The 16,473-nt window shown below is 34.5% G+C and overlaps 1 protein-coding gene and 1 long non-coding RNA gene across 4 annotated transcripts; one reads left to right on the top strand and one right to left on the bottom strand.

The window, feature by feature from the left end:
• Window positions 1-2,276: 2,276 nt before the first annotated feature.
• Window positions 2,277-16,327, bottom strand: LOC113499180 (ralA-binding protein 1). 3 transcript variants are annotated; one of them, XM_026879549.1, is made up of 10 exons: window positions 16,107-16,327; window positions 15,463-15,598; window positions 14,741-14,960; window positions 13,137-13,353; window positions 10,300-10,409; window positions 8,857-9,008; window positions 8,353-8,533; window positions 7,787-7,911; window positions 7,110-7,293; window positions 2,277-3,210 (listed from the first exon to the last, which is right to left on the bottom strand). In XM_026879549.1, exons 1-10 carry the CDS (start codon window positions 16,189-16,191, stop codon window positions 2,539-2,541), a joined length of 2,082 nt encoding a protein of 693 aa, XP_026735350.1. In that variant the 5' UTR covers window positions 16,192-16,327; the 3' UTR covers window positions 2,277-2,538. The 3 variants fall into 3 exon arrangements, with proteins under 3 accessions (XP_026735350.1, XP_026735351.1, XP_026735353.1); XM_026879550.1 differs by having other exon boundaries at window positions 14,741-14,957; XM_026879552.1 differs by lacking the exons at window positions 14,741-14,960; window positions 15,463-15,598; window positions 16,107-16,327 and adding an exon at window positions 13,699-13,824.
• LOC113499181 lies at window positions 14,063-15,295 on the top strand. Its single transcript, XR_003401086.1, has 2 exons — window positions 14,063-14,129; window positions 15,221-15,295. It is a non-coding gene; the product is annotated as an uncharacterized LOC113499181 (long non-coding RNA).
• Window positions 16,328-16,473: the final 146 nt, after the last annotated feature.

The raw sequence follows: 16,473 nt of genomic DNA, 5'->3' as shown, positions 1-16,473 counted from the left end.
CTTAAATCCCTTAATAAGAAGTAAATTGTTAGGTGGGAATTTGTGCCGTTTCTTCTCCCGCAGGGAGCAAGAAATCTTGAGGAGTGGATAAGGGGGCTGGCAATTGTATTTTGACAATCAAAAAGCACTATTTAGTAACCATAGTAATTTGCATGTTTTTTTGGAACCAAACAGACCGATGAAGCAATTAAGCTTATGTTAAGCGCTCAAGCTACTATGAGATCTTCTTAATAACAAAACTGTATAAGACAGGAACTGCGTCTATGAGCTCTATAATTTTCCGTTCTCTGTAAGCCGTATGCCGCTGTATTGCCGTTGCTAAAAAGCAATTCGTGTCATCCAAACAAACGACATTGGTCTAATCGGACAACTGGGAATACTGCATATTGTTGAGATAAAAATCTTAGAAGGTGCAGGGTGATTCCTTCACTAATCTTGGTCTATCTGACGTCATTAATTAGCTAGTTCTATGTACCACTAAACAAGGAAACTAGTTTTGTTAAATAAGCAATTAGCGGACTTTGACTCATGTATAGGTATGTTGTTTAATCGTGTTAATTAAATGTTGCTTTTGCTTGTAACTACGGTTAAGGGTACTTTAAAGTATAACAGAGTAGGTATTGATAGATAAAATGGCGTTTAATGTAATGTTTAGTCTGATATAAAGTAGATGCAAACTTCTAGTCTATCTCGCAGGTTTGCCCGCATAGAGTTCGATTATATAATTATGTAAAAAGATTGCTAAAATCAGTCATATGTTAACCCAGGGCGATGTGTTGATTTAGTTAACTCCATACCAATTAAATCAAACTTAGTATAGCCGTTTCGCATGATAAGACAATAAACATACAAACAAATTAACAAACTCGCCTTCATAATATTTGTGTGAACAGGTCCTTGAAATTTATACTTGCTTCATACAGCGAAACACTCAAGGAATATTTTCCCGTTAAGTACAAGTATCTTATGTCTAGATCGTCATTAAAACTAATGACTATAATTATATACTAGACAAGACTTATTCAGTAAACAATGTTTAACTAATTAATTTAAGCATTTGGTTAAAAACCTCGATTAGAAATTCAAACAGGATTTTTTTTTCTGGAAGAGGTAATTAATTAATTAAATTGTTTGTCGTGTTTGAACTAGAACTGAATTCAAAATAACAGAATTTCCCGATCATGATAATAACAAATGTAAACTAAGTTGTGGTAAAAAGTATTTAAGGTAATAATAATTTTAGGAAAAAACATTGTCGCTAGCTTTCTTTCGCCCTGTACTCGTAAAAACGGCAAAAGCGGGTCAAGACTCTATGCGGGTGTGTCTTTTTATTGCGGAACTCCTATGGCCATCATCCCAATTTCATGCCCTCATAATATTGTCACGCAATTTAAGTAGGTATGTGCTTGCGTAGGCATGCAACATTTCACCTCATTCGGAAATAGAGAAGTGGGTTAAAATTGAACTTGAATGATTTGATTTTAGACACAAGGATAGGGAAATAAAATTGTAATAAAACCATTTTATTTACATTTATTTCATCAATATAATTCGATTAGTACAATAAAATGTATCTTCCGTGACTTATAACAAATATTTAATAAGGAAAAGTTTATTTATGGAACTGCAGGTTATTTTATTTGCCTGTCTGTGGGTTACGTGCAGTTAGAACATTTTTACGACTGCAATTAGCAACAGCATGACGTAGTGTCGTTGCTATGCGCTCTTAAGCATCGCAATAAAACGGTCTGACACATTTTTTTTGTATTTAAGTATGTTTTCTACACTGTAGAGTAAAAATGGATTTCATATTTCAAAAAACGTAGGAGAATTAAACTTGTAATTTCTCTATTTTGACTGACTTCTCAGTACTTATACTCAATTCGTTTAGGTACTTAAAAAGTCTTGGTGACTTGTCAAAACAACTTCCTAAAATACAAACGCGACTTTTAAATCGAATATACCACTGAAATAATTCAGTCGTTTATTTATATTAAAATGACACATTAAGATTAAGATTCTCTATCAGAATTATAGTTTACATGTTTTAGGTTCCTACAACCGGATTATAGATTTGTTTTTGTAAAATGAACTGTACTTCTACACAAATAACGACCACATTAGTGTGAAACGTAGACACAATATTTAATTACAGTTACAGCAAGTAGCTTTCTAGAACTTGGTACAGGTTCAGTCAGATCTATACAAAAGCATTCATGATACCAGGCAGGTAAGGTACATGCATAACACAACACTTCCTCAAATAACTACAACAGTTTTCAATTATCATAATTTATTTCTATAATCTTTTAGCATATAACTATATTTATAACATATGTAATATAGAGATATTACTGCAGTCTTAACAATGCGATTTCGTGAGATTAGATAGCATGAATGTGTCAATTACATAAAGTCCAGTAAGCATTCGATTACATACATTTTACTTGCTAAATAATATATTAACATGCAACATTCGAACGTCATAAATAACTTATTTATATTTGAGACTAATATTAGTTAACGAGATGTATGAAGTTAAGATTTCGATAGTATTTCCTTCATAGCTAGTTCTATTTTAAGTTGAATACAAGCTACTCTTTCTTGGAATATCTGGTTGATTAAGTTCACTCGTTTTTGTTCCAACAACGCGTTTTCTTTGATCAGTCTTTGTCTGAGCTCCTGTTCCTCCTGCGTATTATTTTCTTTGCTGTCTTTAGTATTCTGTGAGCACCCTTCCTGCTTATTCTTCAAGGCAACATGACTCCTAAGTTTGACTATTTCGAACTGTTCAGAGTTGATTTTTGCTTGCAGTAAGGACTTGAGTTGAAGGTATTCAGCGTTTTCGAGTTCTAGTCTTAGTACTTTGAGTTCTTTTTCTGTTAACTTTGGTTTCTCTTTGACGGGTTCTGCTGGTGGGATTTCTTGTTCGGGAGTTTCTTTTGTTTCTAGGTTAAAGTCGAAATTGTCTTCGAATTCGGCCTCGAAAGTGGGATCTATAGTTGGGGACTCCTTTGGTTCTGGGATGGGTTCGCTTGGAGTTTTAATTTCAGATGTTTCTTGTGGTGTTTGCTGTGTTTCTGCTGGTTGTGAATACCTTCGTACTGGTTCCTCATCGTGTTTGTGGTCCGGCTTCTCGTCTAAAGACTGATGCTGTGGCTGCAGAGAGTTCGACGGTTCCACCGATTTCTGTACAGCGCGCAGTTTCCTCTGTAAATAAAGTGATGAAATGATTACATAATTTGAGATGAACAAATAGAAAGCTATGATAGCGACGTTTTTAGTGACTATTTATAATTTTATACCGTTTGGTATAACTCAAACAATTATTATCTTGGTGGTATTATTTGATTACACATACCACTGTTTTTCACGTTATTTTTGTGTAATAATGATTTTATTTGATAGTTGCATAAATACTCATAGTAGTTAATAGTAGTCTGAGTCGAATTGAATGAGGACGGAATTTCAATTAAAATCCTAATGATGTACAAATAATTATATTCATTAATAAATAAATAAATTATTTTTGGAATTTCACTTTTTATATTAAATAAGATAGTACCTATGTATTGTTAAAAATATATATATTTGTTCAGTCTAACCATCAACCTTCACTAATGAATTACGAACGCTAATATTTGCAAACTTTCTGCCTCAAACTAGTTTGTCTAGCTATTTCGTTACGCAAATTTCAAAATTACGTCATTCGATACTTTAACGATCATTGTTTCAAAATTTTGTAATTACTTTTGGACCAAGTCTTTTAATTAGAATTCAGTGTTTTAATTAATAAGCTTTTTAAAAGGAAGTTGTTGTAATGATTGATTTTTGAGTTGCGTAATTTATTACTTTTAATTAAGTAGTTTAAACCTACTTGAAAATATCGTGAGAAAGAAAACCATGAGGAAAGTAAACATGGTTTCTAATAATTGTATATTTATTATTATTACTTTGAATTTATGGAGTATTACTTTATATCTAAAGTAATCACAAAAAACTTAGTATATCAAATAACTAGTTTACGAGTAACAAATCGAATATTTAATTAGTAATATCTTGGTAACATTACTCAATATCGATTATAAGCAGTTGCGGTTTAACAGATAGTGTACAACGGCTATTTGAAACTGTGGTCACTAGTCATTACTATTAAAAAGTAAGCTGTTCTTGTGACCTAATTTGATGCACAATGGTCATATAAAGTAAAGATACGAAACATTTCAGAGAAAAACGAATGAATTACTGCATATTTACTCTTATTTTGGCATCCGTATAATAGGAATGCGTTCATGCAAAAGCATCGGTCTCTAGTTGCTACACGAAATATGTTTTAACCTAATTTCTGAGAGGAATATATTATAATTTACATATAAAAATAAAGTTAGAATGATAAATTTTTTTGGTGGTTGAGTTAAAAATAATTATAATTTAAATAGCCTAGCCTTATAAGGTCCGTTGATTATTCCTTAAAGCTATTTATGGCGTTGATATCTCTCATACCATAAGCTTGAGGTAGATCTATAAGGTGTGGTCCAATGCTTGGATAAAACTTGTAAGTAACTTGTAAATATTGTAATGGTTATTGGGGTGGTGACCTATTTTGGATCCGCCGCCGCGCTGTTGGTATAAAAACTCTCAAAATGTAGCGCATTGGCATTCTACGTTAATTTTGAAAAGCTAAGTTTAGCGATAATAATACAGGGTGTAAGGAACACCGTACCACCAAAGTCGCATAATGACTTTAAAATAACGTGTTAATTAATATTAAAGAAGTCGCTACCGTCGGAGATTAATATTTATAGATTTAGTCATTTTTGAGCACGCAATGAATTGGTTACCGCGCGATCCTTACGCTCAGCGTACGTACTTACACGAACTGTAATGTGGTAGGAGGGCGACACTCGGCGACACGATCGAAACATTCGAAACGCGCGCGCATTTTATAAAAATGTTGTGATGTAACGAAAAACAATCACAAAAAAATACCAATCAATTTACACTATTCTGACTTCAATCTGTGTCTTGTGTATTATTAAATCAAACCTACTCCTACCTTAATCTCGCTCACTTCTAACCAGATAAGGTTCGAAAATTTCGAAATGTCCGCCATCTACGTGCACACAAATTTTGGCGCGGCGAAAAATCTGCTGCTGAACCCGGGGCAAAAAGTACCGCGTCCAGTAAATGTTCATCGCGAGACTTGCATTGCCACGTGCTTCGCCATAACACATTAGCATGTTGCCATTCTCCCGGGCGGTAAAATAACCTATCGAGCTACTAGGATCGTAATTTAAATAATACACACACAACACACGCACTTATATCACTAACACAATAAAATTGTCTGCCTACACGATAATTAGTCCGCGAATTACCCGATTGCACATGCACATTCGATTAGCGTAAGGAACAAACTGAGTAAAAATAGGTACTATTTTGAAAAAAGCCGAACTTTCGGTTTTACCTTTGAGTAGTGTTGGACCTAGGTACCTATGATTCTTTATCGATAAATTACATGAGGTCGAAGTGAATATCGTAAAATTATTCTTGACAATAAAGTACTTAACTTAAACCTTTAAAATTGATTAATCACAAAATGTACTTTTGTGTAAGAACATAATTGTTTTATGTGACTGGAATAATTATTCAGCAGTTCGTAGGAAAAAAAATGATAAAAATTTTTAGGCAGGAATTTCATTAGTAGATGATGGATATTAGTAACAAAACAGGGGTTAATTTTAGAAAAAATAAATTATTGTTTATAACAACATGTTTTAGAACTACAGAATTCTAAACAATAACAAACTGTTAATAATAAAAGGTTTTAATAAATTTCGTAGTACGATAAGTTGATAAACGCTGAGAAGGTGATTTTCTATTTTATAACATGGAACCCGTGTAACAAAAATCGATGTACTATTTTATCCAGTGTCACAGGTACGTCACTCGCCGATACCGCTGTAGGTGTCGGCGACGCGCTGGCGGTGTCGACAAAGGCGGCTAGCGGTGCCTACAAAGCGCGCGGCTTTTTTTAAAGGAATAGTAGGCAGGATTACGAATAATGCGTGCGAGTGCGCGCGCAATAGTTGCGCTATCTCTTACGCTTGTCGCTCATGAGTATTGGTTCGGTTTTGACGTCACTTTCGGTTAGATTTGCAAGAGAGCGATGACCGACGAGTACCTTGACGAATCAGCTGATCAGGAGCAGTTTTTAGTGTTTCATTTACATTGCCTTTTTTTGTGAAAACGGCTTAATAATGATTTTGTTTATGAAAATATTATTGAAATACGTAGGAAAAATGAATTTATGACACATAAAATTAAAAAAACGCGAAAAAAAACTGCAATTTTCATGAAAAGACCGATGAAAAATTCCAACGCAGTGGGGTCTGGAATCATGTCTAGAACTCAGGTCCCACGGAAAAGTCACGGTGTTCCTTACACCCTGTATATGTATAATCATTGCTGTTAAAATTAAATTTATATTACGTAATACTATACACTAACTAAATATCCGTGTTTCGGAAGGCACGTTAAATTGTGGGTCCCGGCTGTTATTCCTACATCTTTGACGGTCGTTACAGGTAGTCAGAAGCTTGAAAAAGTCTGACAGCCAGTCTAACCAAGGGGTATCGTGTTGCTCAGGTAACTGGGTTAAAGAGGTCAGATAGGCAGTCGCTCCTTGTAAAACACTGGTACTTAGCTGAAACCGGTTGGACTGGTAGCCGACCCCAACATAGTTGGGAAAAGGCTAGGCCAATGAATGACTATACACTAACCCAATATTTAAATAGAATATTAAGTCTATGCATCACCCTTTGGTTTACTGGTAGATCATGCCTTAGGCATTAAGTCCGACATGTCACATTGTTCCAAAAGGTATAAGAAAAAAAAATCGTTTCTAAACTAATTTAAGAGGACATCTTTTCGTAGCTTGATATTATGAAAACAAATTCCATATTTTTTAACCACACTTTTACCAGAACAATCAATCAAATATATCCCTTATCTCCAACCCTCGTGCAGTTACCGAAAACAAATTATCTTTTCTGAGCACACTTGTAACACAAGAATAAACTACACAGATCTCCCCCCAAGCCTCGTACCTTGAGTTGCGTGACGATCCTCTGCGCCTCCCAGAGCTGCTGGTCGCGCGCGGGCGTGATGAACCCGGCGTGCATCTCGGCGTGGATCTGGCTCAGCAGCGACTCCTGCTTGCGCAGCTCGCGGGCCAGCGCGCCCGCCTGCTCCGGGAAGTCCGCCGGGATGGACGCCAGCGGGGGCACGTATCTGGTACGAGGATTTGTTATAGACCAGTGGTAGGTGGTTTTTGTTGTACTGGCAATTTTTTGTATTGAAAATAGTTTATTAATAATCTAATGTAATTCCGGTAGAACGTTTAATGTTAAACTTGGGAATTTTTTTTCCCGGGGCGACTGAAGCTTGGAAGACTTTCTCCGCATTTAGGAAGTTTCAATTTCCAGGGCGACTGGAGCTTAGCTTAACAGGATTAGAAATGGCTAGATTTTGAAACTAAATAAAAAAAGGTTCGTATTTGCAAAATATTTCACAAAGAAGGCAGTACACCTGAAGAAAGATTTTATTATTGTAACATCAAAGACACACGAAGGGCTTTTAACCACTAACGCAAAGTTTTCCAATAAACATGCAAAAAGAAGCCTTTGCTGCTGGTAATGTAATTTTATTATATCAATATATCATATCCTACCAGTTGATGTCTACTTATCCCTTAAGCAATACAAATAAAAATATATATACTTACTTCGTTAACTCTACATCGGGGAAAAGTTTCTCTGCCTTAGATATGAAGTACGTGAGCAGATTCAGGGACATGTTCAGCGCGGGGCTCATGGCTGTCGCTATGGTTTGAATATTTGCGTGATTCGACTGAAAATAGTAAAATGAAAAGACATAAATAATAGAACATAATTTAAAATTTATATGTAAGCACATGTTGTGATTGTATGAATTTTAGTTTTTTTACGCCGTTCCAATGTTAATTGCATCATCTTATAATTCTCTAGCTTATTATCTAAAAGTATGTTCCTGACACCATCTTTGTAAGCCATCTATAGGACGCTTCGAGAGTTGTGGCAATGCGGATTCGTTAGCGAAACTTCATAACGGGCGATAGATGGCGCTGATACACAATTATTTACGTATTTTAGCCATCGGATTCACACCCAAATTGTCTAATCAAGTAGCCTAGCAGCAGTCTGGACTTTTATGTCCATGTTTTCAATTGATAGGTCATGATAATTCAATACATCAAACCGATAGATGGCGCTCTCTAGATATTCCAAAATAGCATTTACACATTAAACTAACCTGTTCATTGGCCACAACGCATTCAAAGTGCCTCATCAGCCAGCCCAGCAGACTGTAGTTGGGCGGGGGCAGCTTGGCTATGAGAGCTAGCATGGTGGCTTCACGCTGCGGCTCGGCTATCGCCGTCGCTTGCTCGAACTGGCCGTGCAACTCTTGTGTCAGAATAGAGTCCGGGAGTTCGCTGGAAAATATAAAGAAAAAGACTAAATTAATTATTGCTTGTTTTAATTTTTCTTTTACTTAATAACTGTACGTACGCTGTACGTTGTACGGTATGTAGTTCAGAATTAACTGTATTCAAGAACCAGACTAACTTTACCATCGCCTTTAGGTATCATGGTCTTTTTGACGTTGCTATATACAAATTATAAAAAAAATAAACGCGTTCTACGCGGTGATCGAACCTGCGACTCATTGCGCAGATCGGGTCGGTGTGGTGCCCTCACTTCAGTCACTTAGCTACTACTAATCGGTAAAATAAGTAATTGTTGTACAATATGTTACCTGATAAATCCTTTAAGCATAGCGCAGGCGACGGGAACATCCCAGTGATAAGGAAAGGTCGGTCCTCGGTCCGTGAATAATTTCTTTAACTGCTGCAGTTTTATCTTGTCGGGCTCTTGACGGTAAATCAGGTTCGATTTTAATCCATGTGCCTGTAATAATAAGGATATAAATTAATTAAATTACAATTCATACCATGGGAGATAGAGTTCCCCAGGGTAACAGTAAATTTTAGATCCATGTGAAATTACTTAGCAGAATCTGGAAATACTTGAAGCTGTGTTCAAGATGACACAAATAGTGACGGGAAAAAGTTAAACAGCGTTTTCAATCATGGATGGAATAAAAAGTGGAATATAAAATGCAAATTTTATGGACCTCGGATTAGCTCAAGATGGGGCACTTTTCCAATAATATTTAGTTCGAGTGTAAGTGCTACAATATAAAATTACCGTCCTGACACATGATTGATTTTAAGACGTATTACAATCATTTGTTGTAATATTCGAATAACAAATACTGCAAACTAATTCTTTACAAAAATATACAAATTATTTAACTAGATTTGTTCAAACATCAGCATGAACAGCTATCATAACAATTATCACTCACTATTTAACGACGGGCCGGTTTTTCAATAATTAGTTAACTTCTACCTGATGAATAAATAGGGCCGTTTGACATACCATACAAAATTAGTCAAAACGTCAAACATATTCGTCAGATAAAAGTTATCTGGCGATTGAAAAATCGGCCCTAGTACGACAACTTATATTCTATAAAGTCTTATAGGTCTCAACGACTCTCTGTAGCTCCATTTTGCGACCCTAAGCGTCAAAGGTCAAGCGCATAGCCACTTCGCCAATTAGGTCAGTTGCAGTCACAGCGTTGTAGGTACTGATTGATGTGGCAATAACGTTAATTCTTGCAATAACGGATCATTACCACAGGCCACATTAGTATGCTTAGTGAACTATAATCATGTGAAATTAAAAGAATACGGACGATATTTATGTGAGGAAATGCGTTGTTACATTTTATATATTGCCTTTGGTGGTGAAAATGAATAAACAGCTTCAAGGAAGCCGTAGTAAGTTGATTTATGGGAACGGTTGTATTTTGTGGTTCGTCTTTCGGAGTTTATGTTTAATTCAATTTTAAGTTTATAACACCAAAGGAGCTGCATTTTAACCTCTTCAAGTATCGATCGATTCATAGTAACCCTGGTTTCTCATTGCAAATAGAAATCGTAGACGATACTCTCCATCAGTTACGGGCATGGATAAACTTATAACGTCGTGTTCACTCTGGGATAAATATCCACGATCCAAGTAAATTCAAACCAAGGTGTAGTCTTGGACATGCTAAGTACTTTTCTTTAATGGTAATTAATTAGTACCTAATATTTTTTTGTATCTAATGGCAATTAAGGATTATAAGTACCTGTAAGTAATCGATGCTGTCTCTCACAACGAGGGGTAGTCCGGTATCGTCGTGGCATCGTGAGCGTTCCACAGACTGCGCCAGCGGTACTCCAAATATTGGCAACGCGACTGAAACAAAACAATTACCTAATCTCAATCCAAAAGATTTAAAGGTACTAAAAAGTATTCGTCGACAGCGTAAAACCTACACAGAGGAATTTTACATTTATTGTTGTTTTAACCTACATTTTATTTATTTACATTAACCTACATTTTGCAGAAGTAAGATTTCGAATTGAATTGTTTGCTAAGGTGATTCCGTTGAAATGATTTGACATGAAGATTGGCATCGTTTGGCAAAACATGCAACGGTAGCATGCATAAAATAATTGTTTTTAGAAAACTTCGATAATATGCTCGTTTAAAATTTTCACAAGCCTTGTAAGTAATCAATAAATCTATTATAGTTATTATAGTAACGAATTTATCGGAGTATAGCGCTGTCGTTTGAGAACATTTACGCTATATCAAAACATTGGAAATGTTAATATATGTTAATATTTTGTGACGACGATTATATGTGGGCTTCAAATCATACACTCAAATGGATAATTGCTGAAATAGGTAAACTTGAGTTCATTATTAAGAAAGGCGGACTAAATCTCAAAAAGTTGAATTTAAAAAAGCGGGGCATGTGTAAATTAATTTTATTACGTTTATATTTTTATGTGTGCATCAAACGTGCTTGCAAAAACACTATAAACCTAATTTTAATTATACTTTAAGCTATAAACCTCGTGGCAAATTTCACTAAAAACATGTACAATCACGTCCAAAGGTAATAAACATGAAACAATATAAATATGCACAGCGGAACACGTCATGTCACACACCAATCGAACCGTGGGAGTGACTGTACACGCGACATTTGTTTACATCAGATATTGCTGTTTTATGTTGTTTTTACGATCTCCTACATAACAATTTCACTGCAGTCCACACTATATCCAGATTGAACTTGAATGTACGTGACTGAACTGTTTCACTATCCTGAGTCTGGACGTCTTTGTGAAACTTCGTACAACCCCCCGTGACGATAAGGATTAAATTTCTTCATGATGGAGCCCTATAGTTAAAAAAAAACTATTTTTATTTTTAATCTATATACTTTTCTCACAAAAATACTAGAATTCGAAAGCAGGTTTTATTAAGCACTAAAAACTTACCTCCTATCGTAAAACCGTGAAGAAAAGGATTCATAATAAAAAAAATACTGCAGTAAAATCACAACCAGAGCGTAAAATTGCTTGATAGTAACTAACTACAAGCACAGTACGACAATAGTCTGAAAGAATTCATGTTTACACAGTGTGTTATCAATCACCTTGAAAGAATGCTCCTTTTAGGCATTCAGAGATAATTCTATTTTGATTATGGTTGTACAGATAATGTTTAAGTTTTACGGTTATTGGAAAGCTGGTTTAGTCTTAAAGGAGATGAGACGGTGAGTCGGCGAAGGTAAGTGGTAATTTATTAAGGAAAATTAGGAAAAAAATGTAAAAATAAGGAGCGCAAAAAGTTTTTTATGAAAGGAAACAGGTAAATCTGAAGTTCTACTAGACTTACTACAACTGCACGATAACAGTTATCATAAAAGTAAGAAAAAAAAAACAAACTTCAACCGAACTTTTGATCTTTTAAAAATATTGAATCAATAGTATTATCATATATAGTATTGTATAATCAATAATATTTCAAAAACTGTAGCCCTAAAAGTTACCTTTGTTTAAAACCATTACAACATTAGTCTTATTTAAAAGAATCACCCTGAAAAAAAATGCTGAGACATTAATCCGATCGTGTTCAATAATTGAAACGATAAACAGAAGAATGTTAAAATAACGATCAAATAGTGGGTGTTAACCTATACACGTCACGGTCAGTCGATTCTGTGATACAATGAGATGGTTAAACATACTATTGTGTAAGAGATGTACGCAGAAGTCTGAAATCTGATTGCCAGTGATGCAGGATGAACAGTGCCAAACAAAGTGGCCATTTAAAATAAACTGCATTTTATGGCTTCATGGCCAACCCTCCTACCTATACCTATCAAATGGTCAACCCTTTCCTAGTATGGTAAGAGGCTTGTGCTCAGCATTGGGACGTAAAAAGGTTGGTATTATGGCTTGTGTTATTTGTTGTTGGCTGTTTTAAAAAAACCGATTTGAATTATTTTATTTCAATTGTAGTCCTGTTTTCTTTGTACTCTACGGGAGATTGTACGATAACAATTAGGTACTGTTTTCTCATGCATTATGTGTGTATGGAGAAATTACAAAAATATTAATTTGGACCGAAACTACATACATATCTCAGTAGAACCTGTTCTTTTGGCAAAGGAATCGTCTTAAAAATTGTTGCAAATACATTCTATAATCAAACAAATGTTCTTTACTCTTTACGACTAAAACAAACGGATTTTCCCACAATGTGTTTACATAATTTTGAATATCCAGATGACATTATACGACATTAGCCAACATACTCGTACATACCTAAACATGATGCATACATAATGAAGTTTGCACTTATTCGCAAAACAAATCGTCTGTATGCTGACCTTATTTCGTTAGAAACCACAAATAACAATTCATAATACAGAATATGGCAAGACAAAAAAGTAATTTAGAGTGACATAAACAGAATAGCTTTATGGGTGCAAACATAATCAAACTATTTCCTTCGGTTTTGAGCCATGTTGTAACTTCTATTCAAAATATTATTAGGTTTAGGTAACAAACTCCTTCCGTCCTTATATTTTTAAGCAAAAATGCTAAATATCTCTAAACTTACCTCCCAAAGTAAATATCTCTTCAAAAGGTATCCCACAGGTGAATGTAGAAGGAACTTTCGTCAACTTCTTATCTTTCTTATCTTTGTCCTTCTCCTTCACTTTTTCTTTTTCCTTATCTTTTACTTTTTCTTTGTCCTTATCTTTAGTCTTTTCTTTTTTCTCATCCTTCAACTTCTCCTTAGATTCTAGTTTAAATTTCGCTTTTTCCTCCTTTTCCTGTAGCATTTACAAATACATTAAAGAACCGCATGTAAGTAAATAAATAACAGGAAAATGTATATAACGAAGGTAAAAGTTACTGTTAAAAAAAGGAACATCACTTCCTATGAAACCGTAAAAGCTTATTTATCGGCAATAGATAAAAATCCACTAGAATCGTACATACAGATACGATGAAGTACTACTAACTAGGAAACGAATGCTAACGTACAGAAAACACTTCAGAATATATCGACTTCAAAAACATCGTGACAAATTTTATTTTTTAAAACAATCACAAGTTATAAAAACAACCACAACAAATGATAACAAACTCGTTCACGTTAAAACAACATCGAGCACCTTATTAAAAACATTGCGCAGGTGATGCATGTCGCGAATTCAAGACCCAACTGAATAAACCATGATCTGCTAGCCGTGTTCATCCAAGGTCGCAGTTACCTACTGAACAGTGAAATTATGCAAAACGTATCAACAGTTCAGGCGCGAAAATTAAAACTGACATGTAACAAACACGCCATGTTTGTTTTTGCTTTTTTTTAAAGACTAGGGTTGATCCTGCTCTGTGACAAATAATCGTAGAATGCAAGGTTGTAGTGACAATAGACGTGGGTGATTCATACTATTGTGCAATATGGTCTTTATTGCGATTGGATAAGGATTGTTTCGGCGCTTACTTAGTGCAAGGTCTTGTGTCTAGTGTAATGCATGTCAGCAGATGTTTTATGTGTTAAAGAAGATTGGATTTATTTTCAATATAATGTTATAGAAAAGTTTGTACTTAACTATAGTATAATAATAACTTGCTAGTAGACTTTTACTATTACTGATTGATTAATATTTTCTTACTTTTTATAATCCTAATATTATTTACACATATCCACTTATTAGTTGAAGCTTATTGATGAAGCTTATAGCTTAGTTGGTGATGTATTTATCAAAATTATACCAGCTGATTATTAGCAAAAATTATGAAAAACTGGTATTGAAAAGTTACAGCTAATGCATGTGGGTAGTAGCAGTATGAATACACACAATTGGAATCTACAGTACACTTTAATATTCTTGTAGAGTCGTATGAAAGTGTTTCACTGGGATTTGTAGACCACAGGCACAAACTGCAAGAATGCAGATGAAAAAGACAAGGTCACCAGGCTATATACATATTATTATGTATAATGTTAACCCTCTTCAGTTCAACAAACCACTTTAATAAGGGACTGATTAAAATACATTGGATATGAAGTAACATGTTCCAGTCATAATATACTGAATGTAACTGGACCACTAATATTTTTGATATGCATTTTCCTCCCTGAAACCTTAATTGCTTGCTTTGCAATTAATTCGATATTTTATTTCAATCTTTATAAATAAAACTCACCTTATCCTTCTCTCTTAACTTCTCACGCTTTTCTTTCTCCTTCTTTTCTCTTTCTCTCTCCTTCTCCCTTTCCTTTTCCTTCTTTTTCTCCTTTTCTTCTTTCTCTTTCTGTTTTATAGCATCTTCCAATACCTTTTCCTTGTCACGAGATTTCTCCCGTTTCTCTTTGCTTTTTGTAGGGAATTTGAATGACTTTGTCTTCTTTGATTTTGAAGGACTTCTAAAACAAGTACTTATTAGAGCATCTTGAAATATTGAATAATAAAAAAATCCGTAAAATTCTCAATGAAAGACTTATAGACAAAAATAAATCGCCTATAGTTTAGTTAGGCAAATAACTAAAAAAGTTCAATCTGGCACCGACATCTTTATTTTTGGGGTCAATGCTGGAAGCCTTTATTTTGATTTTATATTAGTAATATTCATATAAGCTATTGAAAAGCTATAAGCTATATACCCACTGAAACTTTCTTGTTGCAGATGTTGCGGCATCATAATTAGCATGCTAAACTCTACTACTCTCCTATGTTTAAGCATGTACATACTTAGAAAAGGTAAATCAGTGGTAAATTTAATTTGTTAATCTTATTGTAGATGGACACCAGTAGGTATTGCTGTACTTTTTTTATACCTTAACAAATGGTATATAGTACATTTCTTTTCTAGTTACAAAACAATATGGAATACAATAGTCGTATTTCTCGTTTAGAAATGAAACCTACTTCGTGTCTGTATCCTCCTCAGGTGAACTCTCTCCCTCTAGCGCAGCATACCCCCTATCTTTCTTCTCCTTTTTATCTTTTCGCCGACCAAGTAGATCCTTTTTACTTGGTTTTTCATGATCTGCACCATCACTGACTATGAACAGAAACACAGAAAAGTTAAGTTAGAGTCTTTAAAGGAATAAGGGATTTTGAAGAAGGGAGGGGAAATTTGGTGCACAACTGGGACACAAATCTTGTTTATTTATCTGTTCAGATTGTAACAGACACAAGTTGCACCATAAAATAAGGTAGAACATAGCTAAATGGTTGGAGGTGATGTAAACACCATTTCCTAATCAAGGAATTGTATATATACTAAAGTATTTTGTTTATTAAATGTAAAGGTAGTCCTCAAAGACTAATTTGAAATAATGATAGTATGAAGTAAAATGTTTTAAACACTATAAACTTTTTCCTGATGTTTATGTCATGTTTTTGTCCTTACAAGTTCATGATTGAATTGGTTTATAAGTTTTTTTACTTGAAAAAAGTTTTTGATATCTTTTACAACTATTGTGACTTTGTCTTTCCCGTGGTGTACGGTTTACAACCCTAATTATGTTCCATTCAGTGAGATCAATTTAGTTTGAGCACATACTTACAATCACTTTCGTTGCTTTTCCTGCCGCTTTCAGACGCATAAAGGCCCGGAAAATCTTTCTCTACATCTGGACTTTCGAAATCCATTTTTGTAATTGCGTAGGACACTTATGAACATACGACTCTTTTCTTTTATTATTACAGGAAAATCGGCAAAACAAAACCCATTGATTAAAAATGACACAGGGTAAGGTCATGACAGTTGACATTCTTTATCATTTTGACACATGCGAAGTTTTAGAAACCGTAATTCGGATGGTGTGTACTCTCAGTAAAGTTATTTTTTTTGGCATGAGCCAAATTAATTAATTCTGTTAAAAAATTATGAAACAGAAATAATTCGAGCAAGATGGAAGGTGCCTCTCATTT

The sequence above is a fragment of the Trichoplusia ni genome, chromosome 12, assembly GCF_003590095.1.
Source record: "Trichoplusia ni isolate ovarian cell line Hi5 chromosome 12, tn1, whole genome shotgun sequence".
NCBI lineage: Eukaryota > Metazoa > Arthropoda > Insecta > Lepidoptera > Noctuidae > Trichoplusia > Trichoplusia ni.
This window is presented reverse-complemented; position numbering and strand designations above follow the sequence as displayed.

What these genes read in the sequence shown, in the direction of transcription:
- LOC113499180 (XM_026879549.1), bottom strand. Translation starts at nt 16,191, where the DNA reads ATGGATTTCGAAAGTCCAGATGTAGAGAAAGATTTTCCGGGCCTTTAT. An exon ending in AGAGATATTTACTTTGGGAG is followed by an intron (nt 10,410 to 13,136) that starts GTAAGTTTAGAG and finishes GTTTTGTTTCAG; the next exon opens with TCGCGTTGCCAATATTTGGA. An exon ending in CCCGATGTAGAGTTAACGAA is followed by an intron (nt 7,294 to 7,786) that starts GTAAGTATATAT and finishes TCCTCGTACCAG; the next exon opens with ATACGTGCCCCCGCTGGCGT.